Genomic DNA, 12,079 nt, shown 5'->3' with positions numbered 1-12,079 from the left:
GAGGGAGCGGGTTAGCTCAGAGTTCAGTTGGGAACAGAGCAGGTGACAGGAGAGGTGACTTGTCCCAAAAACAGAGTAATCCAAGTGACAGAATCTTCGGTGTATATACACACTGTGAGTGAAGTCCCAAAATACAAATCCAAGTGAATAATATCTTCGGTGAGTATACACACAGTGAGCGATGTTAAGGCCAAAGATTATCCCAAAGAACTATCCAAAAAGCTGACGCTGGGTGAGTGACAGTCTGACAAAAAGCAGGATATCTTCAGTGTCATTAAACACACGAAAAACGAATAGGATCAAAGACAGTCATAAAAACTCACCCAGGCGCTGTGCGTAAAGAGAGGAGGATCAAAACGGGGCGAGCGCGTCGCCACGGAAAACGGGTTGTCCAAGCGGAGGTCTGAGTGGTGCGCGACTGCTTGGAGTACGCGCCGGTACGGAGGGCGCATCTGGCGCGGAGGTCTGAGTGGTGCGCGACTTGCTTAGAGTACGCGCCGGTACGGAGGGCGCATCTGGCGCGGAGGTCTGAGTGGTGCGCGTCTGCTTGGAGTACGCGCCGGTACGGAGGACGCATCTGGAGTGCGTCTGAATGCGCGTCAGGAGTGAAGAGCGCGTCTGCGCGGAAGAGCGCGCCGGCTCGGAGAGACGCATCCTCCCGTAGAGTATTAGGAAGCGATGCGCGTCTGGAGTGAAGAGCGCGTCTGCTGCGCGGAGGTCTGGATGCGCGTCTGGGCGTCTGCTGCGCGGAGGTCTGGATGCGCGTCAGGACGTCTGCTGCGCGGAGGTCTGAAGTGGAACACTGGGATACCTCCCGTGGAAGTTTAGAGAGCGCAGTCCAGTGTCTCCCTCAGGCAACGGCGACAGGAAGCGAAGGCTGGAGCGCATCTCACGCCGGAGATGAAAACAGCATAAACAGACAGAGGACCTCCCGAAGGAGTCTTGGTGATAGAGAATATGATACGGAATGAAACGGCGCGACCCGACAAGGGACAGAGGGGAGAGCGAGTTACATAAAGCCCACAGGGGAACTAATTAGAATGCACCACAGGTGCGTGAAGGTAATTGATACTTGAAACTAAAAGTGTGTGTTCGGCACCAGACCAATCAAACACATAATGACAGGTAGTCCAAGGGTGTGGTTGCTGAAGAGCAAACGAACGCGAGGGTGGGGGCTAGTGAGGTGAGGAGAATGCAATTGATTAACAGTAGGCTTAAGGAACAGAGCGAGTAGGTGAGCAACAGGCTTAAAGGAACAGAGCGAGTAGGTGAGCAGCGGACAAAACCTCACACCCAGGCCTACGGGTCGACGAAACATTACTTCGGACCGGGCCTGGCGATACGGGAAGCACAGGGTCACCAGAGGAGGTCAAAGACCACCCCAACAGGCCCCTCTTTGCCATGCGTGAGAGGAGCGAAAAAGAATGGAGAACCAGCCCCTAAGCACACCGTACTTGGTATTCCCAGGCGGTCTCCCAACCAAGTACTAACCAGGACCAACCTGTGTAGCGGCCGAGATCTGACGAGATCGAGCGTGTACAGGTTGGCATGGCCGTAAGCCATTACGACAGTGCTGAGTAAAAAACGTACCCAACCAGGGTCTCCATAGTGCTTAACCCTGTGACACCCGGACCAACCTGGCATTTTTCCCCCTGAAAAAAGCCCAAGTCCCTCAGGGTACCAGAACAGCAGATCTGCATCCCCGGCGGACAACAGGTTCAACTGATCCGGACCAGCGTGACCAGAACCAGTCCCGTGCCCTAACCACGCCGACATGCCTACTCCAGGAGAAGGGGCAGATATGCGTGTTGATCTTAAACATGAAAAGAAGGCGCCACCCAGACGTTCGGGCGAACCGCGCCCGGTGGCCCACCCCCAGGGCGTGAGACCCCTCTACATATGTTCAGATCCATTCCGTCATCATCCCCCAGACATGAACGAGAATCCGTCGATGACAAAAAACCAGGTCGTTGGATTTGGTCGTCGGAAGAGGAAAAACCTCCATCCCAGTTGCTTTATAAAAACGCCGTTTTAACCTCAAGCAACCAAGGCGTGCCAGTCAGTCGCCTGTTTACAGAACACCCCGAGCTAGCACTATACGTGTGTCGGGACACACCCACATCAATGAACAGGCTATTTAGACCTGTCATTGAATCCCCAAGGCGCCATGGGGAACGACAAGAGGGGTGTGACACTTCCTAACTCCAACTCTTTTTAGTAGAAAAGAAGGAAGCACCAACAGTATGTATCCCAGTCTACACAGCCGGGGGTAAAAATAGTTCAAATTTTTACATCCCACCACCCTCCCATAGGAAGGAGACGGGAATCCCCAGAGAGACTTCCCACGCGAGCTGTACAGATTGAAAAGAATATATTGCACCTTGAGCCATGTAAAAAATTTGATTTAGGGCTCTCCGGGGAGGAGGCACTGAACCCATACACACTCAATAATCGAATTGAATCGAATACATACACAATAGAGTAGGACTCCTTCTAGAGGGTCCACTCACCTTGACAATCTGAGGAGGAGGCTCTGTACTCTGAAGGAGGCTCCCTCACATGGAAGGAGGAGTCCCGACTCACAGAAGGCCCGAATAGGAGCTTGGTGAGGAGGAGCCCTGACCACCCCCCGAAACAGATCCATCACATGGACCTGAACAGCACACGGAAGTCCTACCAACAGAGACGCGCACGGTGACGTACTCTATGGCGGGGGAATTTCTGCGGTGCACACGCCCAATATTCCAGGCCGTGGGACCATGAAACTCCCCCCCCCCCCCCCCCCCCTCCCCGTAACGTGCGGGACCGCAACGTGACAGGAACCTTGAAGGACAGGAGGTGTACCCCTGACCAACAGAAAAAAGGGGGAGAGGAAAGGTTACCAGTTCACCCCTTTACGACCCCACACCCATGATACGATGTAATGACAAAAAGAGAGTATGACACAGTCATAGTCAGCTCTATGAAGCGTCTGACAGCTTCACACAGCGCATGAGCTAACCTGCTATCTGATTTTTACTAAGGAAAAAACACAGAATAGAGAGGGCTCTCTAAGAGCCCCGGTCCAAACTTACACATGTGCTTCTGTGGCCAGTCCAACCCAGTTGTAGGTCACATGACACACACAACCCATCATCACCTACAAAAAATGGCAAAAACACTCTACAGAGGAACGCCGTTTTTCATAATGAGAGAATACATAATTCTCGATTAGTATCGGCCACAGGCCTTGCTAAGCACACACGAAAGCGACCAAACAATCTTTTCTTTTAGGAAAATAAAGTTTCTCCAGCAGTCTTAGCACAACCTCAGCAATCAAGCTAAGGGTTACATCGCATCCCTACCACACAAAGACACAATGTAGTGCAACAACATGTCTGATAGGAGGATGAAGAAGTCCCCAGGGAACCGGGGGGAAACACAATCCTCCTACTTTACCCTTAATACGGCCAGTTAAAACAGGAAAACCTGTTAATATGTGAACACACTGTTCATTGTCATTACAGGCTGAGAAAAGAATATTCTTTACTCATTTGTCACTAAGCATAGCTTTATAGGTTAGTTAACCCCCTTAGTTGTGAGTACACGGTACATATAAACACACATGATGTTTCTCAACACAACAAACCAGATCATTTTCACATCTGAAACAACAACCCGATTTGCACAGAGAAGCTAAATACCTAGTGACAAGACAATTCACACACAACTTGCGTCGTATCCTAAATGTAGTGCAGTAACACTCGTTTTGGAAAACATCGTTATTTACAAAACATTTAGAAGGTAAAGCCAGAAGACGTGTATAAGGTCTGGCCAAACCTTGTCCTACCCGGAGCGTAGATCAACGAAGTGCAGTCTCAAGACACCGTAGAAAACACAGCCGTCCTGTGTTGTTCGATCTGGGCAGCGTCGCCGCTCCAACCCGTCGCTACGGTCCCCTTTGTTGACGCAGGCTTTGCCGTCCTGGCCCAGGGCAGGTTCGACGAACATCCTCTGTCAAAGATGACGTCGTAGTCAAGAGTGTTTAAAACATATTATAATCAAAGCACGTTCAACAGAGTAGCATTAAGCTAACGGCCGCTCCAACCGTCGGTCGCTACTGCCCCTGCCCGCGAGACGCCGAGCGAACGGCGCACACGACCAGAGGGGAGCTCGCGGCGGCGCGCGAGGAGCCGGAGCTACCCCGCGCTGGGCCTTGGCCGATAGCAGCAAGCTAACGTTTCCTAGTGATCACAGCAGGCTAGCGCCGCAGCTAACAGCCGACTGGCTAACAGTAGGCCCAACCTATGTAGGCCACGCAGTGATCACAGCAGGCTAACGCCGCAGCTAACAGCTGACTGGCTAACCGTAAGCTAAGCAGCTATCACCTGAACTTGTACACAATGATATAACACTCACCCAGATAGGCCGCCGTTCTGAAACCCTCCTCACTTTTTAAGAGAAAAGAGAAACAAGATGTCAACACAGTTTTACAACGGTGATTTTACCAACACCCGACGGAGCCAGCACAAAACCCAACTGGCCTGTGTAGCTGACTTGAACACAGATCTTCCGCTATCGAACATCTATGCCCATATCTCCTCGTGAGGGAATACTCTCATTTGGATATGACAGATGGGGCCTTAACACGGTGACAGAGAGATATCCACTCGTCCAGAAAACACAGGGATCACCAGTGTTAATGGTCGTGGCCCACTAGTTAAAACTATAATGGGCTTCAGACCAAGGTCTTCTGTCGCCTAAGAGGCTGAACAAAGGACCCTAGCCTGGGGCCGGTTTTCATAAACATTGTCAATTAGCCCCCATAGCACTAACAGACAAGTGGAGCCTGCCAGCAAAACATAACTCACCAAAACCTGGAACCCACCGCTTCTCACAACAGCGGCGCGTCCTACAGCCCAGCTGTGCCTTTACCGCAACCAGCACACAGCAAGGACTGCAGTTGGAAAAGCATGTAGCGGCGCGAACTCCCAATACGAAAACCGGTGGAGGATTTTTAGAATGATCATCATCTTCCAGACACTCCAGTACAAAGACAATATCGCTGTATTTTCTCGAAAATAGTGAGAGAGAAAATAAAGATATGATGTCAACGTATCCTTGTTTTCCAACTCTTCTCCTACCATCACTTCAAGTGTGGGGATCTACCGAGGCACTTCCTTGTGGTGAAAGCGAGAAGGAGGCGAGTGGGTGGCCCCACCCCTGCTTATATGGGTAAGCTGATAGGGGTGTGGTCAGACAAATATTGGGATTAAAGGTACATTGTGGTCTTTATTCAGTGCGTGTGCACGTGTGCGAGGACAGTGCAGAGAGTGACGCCGAGCGAGAGCTAATACGATACAGAACTATATTCAGGAAGGGATCACCTCCCGGAAGTGGCGTGGCACTCAAAGTGTTAAGGTGGACAGCACGCACGCACGCGCACGCACGCGCGCACACACACACACACCCACACACACACACACACACACAAATTATGTTACAATTAGTAATGGAATCCATTGGACTACTCCAACACAGTAATGTAATTTTTACTTTAGGATTATTCTGCCTCTTACCAGGCAGGAGGAGTTGAGCTGGAAGCCAGGAGAAGATGGGCAGTGACTGCCAATTGAATTGATTGAATTGATTGAAAACTTTAATTAAGAGATTGCAGAATGGGTACAGTACAGTACAACTCAATACACACAATTGTTAAGGGGATGCAGACCAGAGAAAGACTTTCGTCTTGTTTACATCAGGGTCCCCCATTTTCAATTCATAATGACATTTATGACATACACAACATACAGATATACAGATATAAAAATGTAATCTATTCATCTAATCCAGCGTTTCTCAAACTTAGGGACCCGTTTTTATTGGGTCACCAAGACTCACCACAAAAAAAAATTATAAAACTTTTTTGAATTTTTTATAAAAAAGCTGTAGATGTGTTGATTCAGTTTGGTACCACATACTTATGTGAATCTGGGTTTTCTACTCTAGCATACCTGAAAAACAAATACAGAAACAGACTAAATGCTCAGCATGACCTCAGAATAGCACTTTCAAAAACCAAGCCCAGCATAGATCTGCTGGTTGAAAACTTCAACCAGCCACATACCTCTTTCATTGTGCCATAGATGAAATATTATACCCCTTCTAGCATGATGTCAGGTCAGTAGAATTTTTAAATAAGTCAGTACAAATTAATCAGAATGTTGGGGTTTAAGGTTGAGGGATGGAGGGAGGGGTAAGAAATGGAGAGTTGAAAAAGGGGTGTCAAGTCAAGTCAAGTCAAGAGTTTTAATTGTCACGGCATACAGGTATACAATGAAATGCGGGTGGTCTTGCCCGCAACGATGTGCAATACAGTGGTACAACATATAATAGAATAAAAAAATGAAAAAACAACATTGTGCAGTAAACAGGTAACAGGTAACATGGAGTGACATCTCGGTATCTGTACATAGTTATTTACAGAGCATATGGGACATGCTAGTTAGCTTTGGTAGTGCAATACACTGTTCCTGTTATTCTAATTTAAAGTGTCCTTTCCTTTGGCCATAAGTGTGCGTGTGTGCGACATGAGTGTGTGCCCGCTCATGTTAAAGTGTCGTGTGTGTGTTCATGTGTGCTTGTGTGTGGATAGTTCAATGTTCTGAGCACTCAATGTTCATTGTTCATGGCTCTGATGGCCTGGGGGAAGAAGCTGAGCCTAAGCCGCTCTGTCCTAGTAGCTGGGGTTCGCAGGCGTCTGCCTGACCTCAGCAGCTGAAACAGGCTGTTATTGGGGTGGTGAGGGTCTTTCAGGGTGAGAAATACAAAGGAGAGTAGAACATGTTTGTTCATTTAAAAGTGTTACAAAATTGTATGTACATATGTTATGAGGTGGTGAGCAACTTAACATCACACTCTGCTTATTGCTGTGATGTACTTTTATAATTAAATAAATACATTTCATATACATTCTTTATCAGTAGTTTATAAATGTATGTTATGGCAATTCATGATGTATTTTTGTAAGTTTGGGTCCCGGGGAAACACCAAATTTCTCTTTTGGGTCTCGAGCTGAAAAAGTTTGGGAACCCCTGATCTAATCTAATCTAATCATGACATTTATGACATATGGGGCGACAGTGGCTCAGGAGGTAGAGCAGTCGTCTGGCAATCCGGAGGTTCCCGGTTCGATTCCCGATTCTTCCGGGCAGCGTGTCGATGTGTCCTTGAGCAAGACACTTAACCCCTAATTGCTCCCGATGAGCAGGTTGGCACCTTGCATGGTTGCCTTGGTGTGTGAATGTGTGAGTGAATGGGTAAAATGTGAGTAACAAATTGTAAAGCGCTTTGGATAAAAGCGCTATATAAAACAGCAGCCATTCTACAGCATACAGCATACAGCATACAGTTATACAGTACTGTTACATTTGTGACATACAAGATATGCAAATATACAGTACTGTTAAACAGAGATCCTAACAGTAAATATATACATATGAGGGAGAGGGAAATGTACATTAGGAGGGGGTGGGTTGGTAGGAGGGTAGTTCGGACATTTACGGGGGCCAGTTTCGAATTGCAGCCTCCCGTAGATGCTCTTTGAGAGCGGTTTTGAAGGTGGGTAGGGGATTCACTTTTTTTTTACGGCTGTGGGTAGGGTGTTCCACATTGATGTGGCGTAATTGCGAAACGTGTTTAGTCCCCCTTAGTGGTCAGCTGAATAATGTTATTATCGTCTATAACAGGGGTGGCCAACCAGTCAGAGACTAAGAGCCACAAAAAAATGACTGTGGTACCACAAAGAGCCACACCATATACCAGCGTTTCTCAACCTTTTTTTTCAGTCACGGCACCCTTCATGTGTTTATAGGTCTCACCCTCTGGCCTCTGAAGTTGCTAATGTCTTTTTTATTTGGGCCTCACAGGGTTAAAAGTACCCTGTGAGACCCACGGTTGCAAAATTACAAAATCACTTTTAGCCATTTAAAAAAACAATGTTTATTTAAAAAAAATTTAAGGGGAACTATTTTACTATTTCTTTCACTATTTGGGCACTTTTACACAATTCCTGTGAGTCTATGGAACACCTAGGTTTTTTTCAAAAAAAATGCATTGTTTTGTATTTCTAATCAAGTACTAAAAACCGCATTTTTCTACCTCAAGATCTTAAGCCGTTTTGAGGCTGGGCTCCAACCACTGTGTGGCCTGGTGCCAACTGCCACATCAACTGCCACATTATTATGCAGCTGAGAAATCTCTGACATCACAGATATGCACATTTTCAGATGACTCAGTTCAGTGAGGGTGAATATTGTGAGAGGAGAATTGGAAGAATTCGCCAATATGAGAATTAGAGACATATATCCTATTAATATAAGTCCACATAGCTAAGAAACAATGGTAAACACTGAAAAAAGCCATTTATAAGATAGTTCCCCTTTAAGCACATGTATAGTCAATTGGTCCTGTTGTTCAGCCTCACAATGCTATTTGATAGTAAATGTGTTTATATGTCCCACCCTCTGGCCTCTGAAGTTGCTAATTTCTTTTTAATTTGGGCCTCACAGGGTTAACCTCTTAAGCCCGAGATATACAGTAAAAGTGTATATTTTTAGCATTATGTTTGTTTACCAATTATTTTAACTGTTATTAGTGAAATATAAGATTATAGAAATCTTAGGGCATTGAGTCGGAAACCGGCGCATATTGACAGGAGGAAGTGGCACAGCCAAAAGTGAGTGTAGTCTTTTGAAGGAAGAGACTCAGGGCTTTCAAATTTCGAAAAACTACCCTACCCAGCTCACACTGACTTCTGGATTTACTTTTTAATTTCTCGTATTTTTTGGGATTATCTCCCACAAACCTGAACGTTATTGCCATAAAACAGAACGCAGTTCGTTTCTCTACCTTTCTGTGAACGTCTTGCAAAAAACGGTGTTGCAATATGATGAAAAATGGTGGAGAAATTTACATTATAAAAAAGATGGCAGAATTCAGTACTGTATCTACAAAACCTTCTGTTTAATCATCTTCCCTTTATTCATTTGCTTAGATTTTTCAGGTCTGGTCAATTTTAGCATGGTGTTATTTACAGTCAAAGATAATTTTTTTTTAAATAGAATTGATATTCTCCTTTGGTTCATTACAATTTACTCAAGCCTAGTAACAGACACACTATTTCTGACACTGATCCATATATGTCCCTAGATTCAGATACCAAGAACATGCAAATGGACCATTAAAAAAAAATTGTAAATGTTTATTCTACGTCCTTATGGAATGAGTGACATACAAAAAAAAAAAGTAAAAAAAAAAAAAAGGTAAAAAAAAAATTAAAATTTTTTATTTTTTTTATTTTTTTTTATTTTTTTTTGTGGATGGAAGAGCCGCACATTGACGGGCAAAGAGCCGCATGCGGCTCGCGAGCCGCGGGTTGGCCACCCCTGGTCTATAATCATGATAATCATTGTTTCAAGTAGAGCTGCCGCGGTATTGATGTTTTCCTTACCGCACGGATTTGCAAAATATTTCCTACCGCCGCGGTTATTACCGCACGCACACAAAAAAAAAGAAATAATTTGAATGCATTTTTTTTTTAGTAGTAGTCTACTTTTTATAGCATATAGCCTGCCTCTAGTCTAAATGTCGATCTTTAGAGGATGACTTTGCAGCATGAATATTGTTTGGGATTCGGCATGCACGCATTAGTTATTGAAAGTGAAACACGGATTCGAAGTTTCCCCTCTGGTCGTGCGCCGTTCACTCGGTGTCGCGGGCAGGGGTGGTTACCCCCCCGACCCTTTCTTATTATTATTACTATAAAGTTACTACTTTATAATAAAGGCATTCGTTTTGTGGCATTACCATTAAAGTATCTCTGAAATGTTCCTACAGGTGAATCGGATCCAGGATATATCACTTTCAGAGCAATCAACCATGAGAGGGCAGCCACTGCAATCTGCTCTGGACTCAAACCGAAACCCAACAGGTGCAACGTTGAGCAAGTAAGTGAAATTGGCGCTATAGAGCACAGTACGCCACGAGCACTAGGGTGACTTAGAGCACAAAAAGAGTGCACTGGAGGCGTACGCGAATCTTGGTCTATACCTTCTAACGAGGGGGTTAAAGGGGGTCATTGAGGAGGTTCCATGGGGTCCCCAGAAGAAAGATGATTTACTAAAAGTTAGCGCACTGAGAGAATGTACAAAAATTACTATTCTGATCACATCTTTTCTGGTATCTCTCCACCTACAGTACAGTATAGACAGTTATGGAATTATGGACTAAATCATATTTAACAACAAATCTCTTCTCAAATGGAGGTCCATGACCTAATGTCTGTCAATGTGGGGGTCCTTGACATGACATTTAGAGAGAATAGCCAAAAATGCTGAGTCAAGGTCTGAGTCCATTTGAGTGTGAAAACACCAGTCTGTGTAACGTCACCCCCCCCCCCCCCCCCCCCCAAAATTTATATAAAAAAAAATTATATAAATTATATTATAAATATTTTTTTTTTATCAGCTGACCGGCAATAAATCAAAATGACACCATTCACCATCGTAGCCTATAATAACAACCGGCTTTAATAAACAAACAGAAACAGTAGCATGTGCATCTTTTTGATCAATTAGGGCTATGAAAATTAGGCTGCCTCTAAATATAAAAAGGAATTAAACAAGAATTTTTGCTTCAATAAAAAAAATAAGCATTTTATAAAAAAAATCAAAAAAAATTATAATTATTTTATAATTATTTTTATTTATTTTTTACAAAACGAATATTCAATTGTAAAAAACGTGAAACGAATATTCGGTCCCATCCCTGATAAATATGTGTGTCTTGTGTTTCAGTACTGCGTTGGAGGAGGGGGACACTTCCCAGAAGGTGCTCCCAGACAATGCGGTGACTTCACTTCCTTTGACTGGAGCGGTTATGGGACCAACATTGGCTGGAGTGCTTCTAAGGCAGTTACTGAAGCTGCCCTGCTGCTGTTCTACCGTTAACCCATCCATTGCCACGCTACAAAGGCTTAACCTTTTCACTACCACACTACAGAAGGTTAACCTTTCACTACCACATTAACCATCTAATGAGGGGTTAACGTTCTAAAAGGGATATCTTGCTGAATGTAAAATTCAGATGATCTCAGTTTAGCTTTGATTAGCAACTTACTTTTAAGGTGTTTTCCGGTATTTGTGTGTATCCTATCCTTTTGAAATACAAATGTATGCATTGCTGTGCATCTACGCTGTAGTAGTTAGTCAACTGTTGATTCATATACCTGCAAATAAATGTTTTTACTTGAGTATACCATCGTGACACACACTAAGTCTGGCTTTCTATGGGGATGTTGCCAGATTAGCTTGAGAAGTCTAAAATCCTTCATATCCCAACCTGGCAACTGGGAACGTAAAACTCCTCAGTAACTGCGCAGTCAGCCCAGAAAGGTTCCCAAAATGAAATAAATATTCTTGAAAATGTCTCTCCTAGTGTGAAATATTTCCCATTTAAGACTAAAAGCCACAGCAGCAAACACCATGCATCTCTCTCTCAGTGTAACAGTGTGACTAGTATAATATTTGCAGTTGAGTCGCAGTTGTGATGTAATTGGTATTTGGATGATATGGTGAATATTTTATTATGGCACTTGTGTCTTATGAAAGTTGATTGTGAGCTATGAGCTACAAAGAATGATTAAAGGTCATTGTATTGTATTTCCATCCATCTGTAGTGTTTTCCCAGTCTTAATACTGTCAGGTATGTCGATTGCATTTAATGTAACACGGGCATATGGGCTGTTTGAGTATTTAGACCATCTTTTCTTTCATTTGATATTTTAATAATATCTTGAATAATAAACTGGATCATACGATGCTTCTTGTCAGTTGTGGTATTCACTATATATGATCAACTGTTTTCCCACCATGTATGGCAGGCCCTTTTTAGAAAGGTGAAAGGTCAAAAGACACATGAAAATAGCCATGCCAATTTATCCCTATGGTTAACTCGTCTTGGAGGCATGACTTTGACCATACACGTTGATATTAGTGCAGAGCGGTATAGTACCTCTTCAATAGCATCTACAGCCAATACG

General features: G+C 44.4%; 1 protein-coding gene across 1 annotated transcript in view; it reads left to right on the top strand.

Annotated features, from left to right (window-relative positions):
• LOC311247596 (intelectin-like) overlaps nt 1-11,859 on the top strand; it is a 50,968-nt gene extending 39,109 nt beyond the window's left edge. The window contains exons 7-8 of the mRNA XM_084338625.1: nt 9,877-9,986; nt 10,836-11,859. Coding sequence (XP_084194751.1) covers nt 9,877-9,986; nt 10,836-10,988 — 263 coding nt within the window. The 3' untranslated portion in view covers nt 10,989-11,859. The remainder of the gene's footprint in view (nt 1-9,876; nt 9,987-10,835) is intronic.
• The last annotated feature ends 220 nt before the right edge of the window (nt 11,860-12,079 follow it).

Source organism: Notolepis coatsorum (assembly GCF_963971535.1).
Source record: "Notolepis coatsorum genome assembly, contig: SCAFFOLD_473, whole genome shotgun sequence".
NCBI lineage: Eukaryota > Metazoa > Chordata > Actinopteri > Aulopiformes > Paralepididae > Notolepis > Notolepis coatsorum.
The sequence above is the reverse complement of the archived record's forward strand: the minus strand, read 5'-3'. Positions and strand labels throughout refer to the sequence as shown.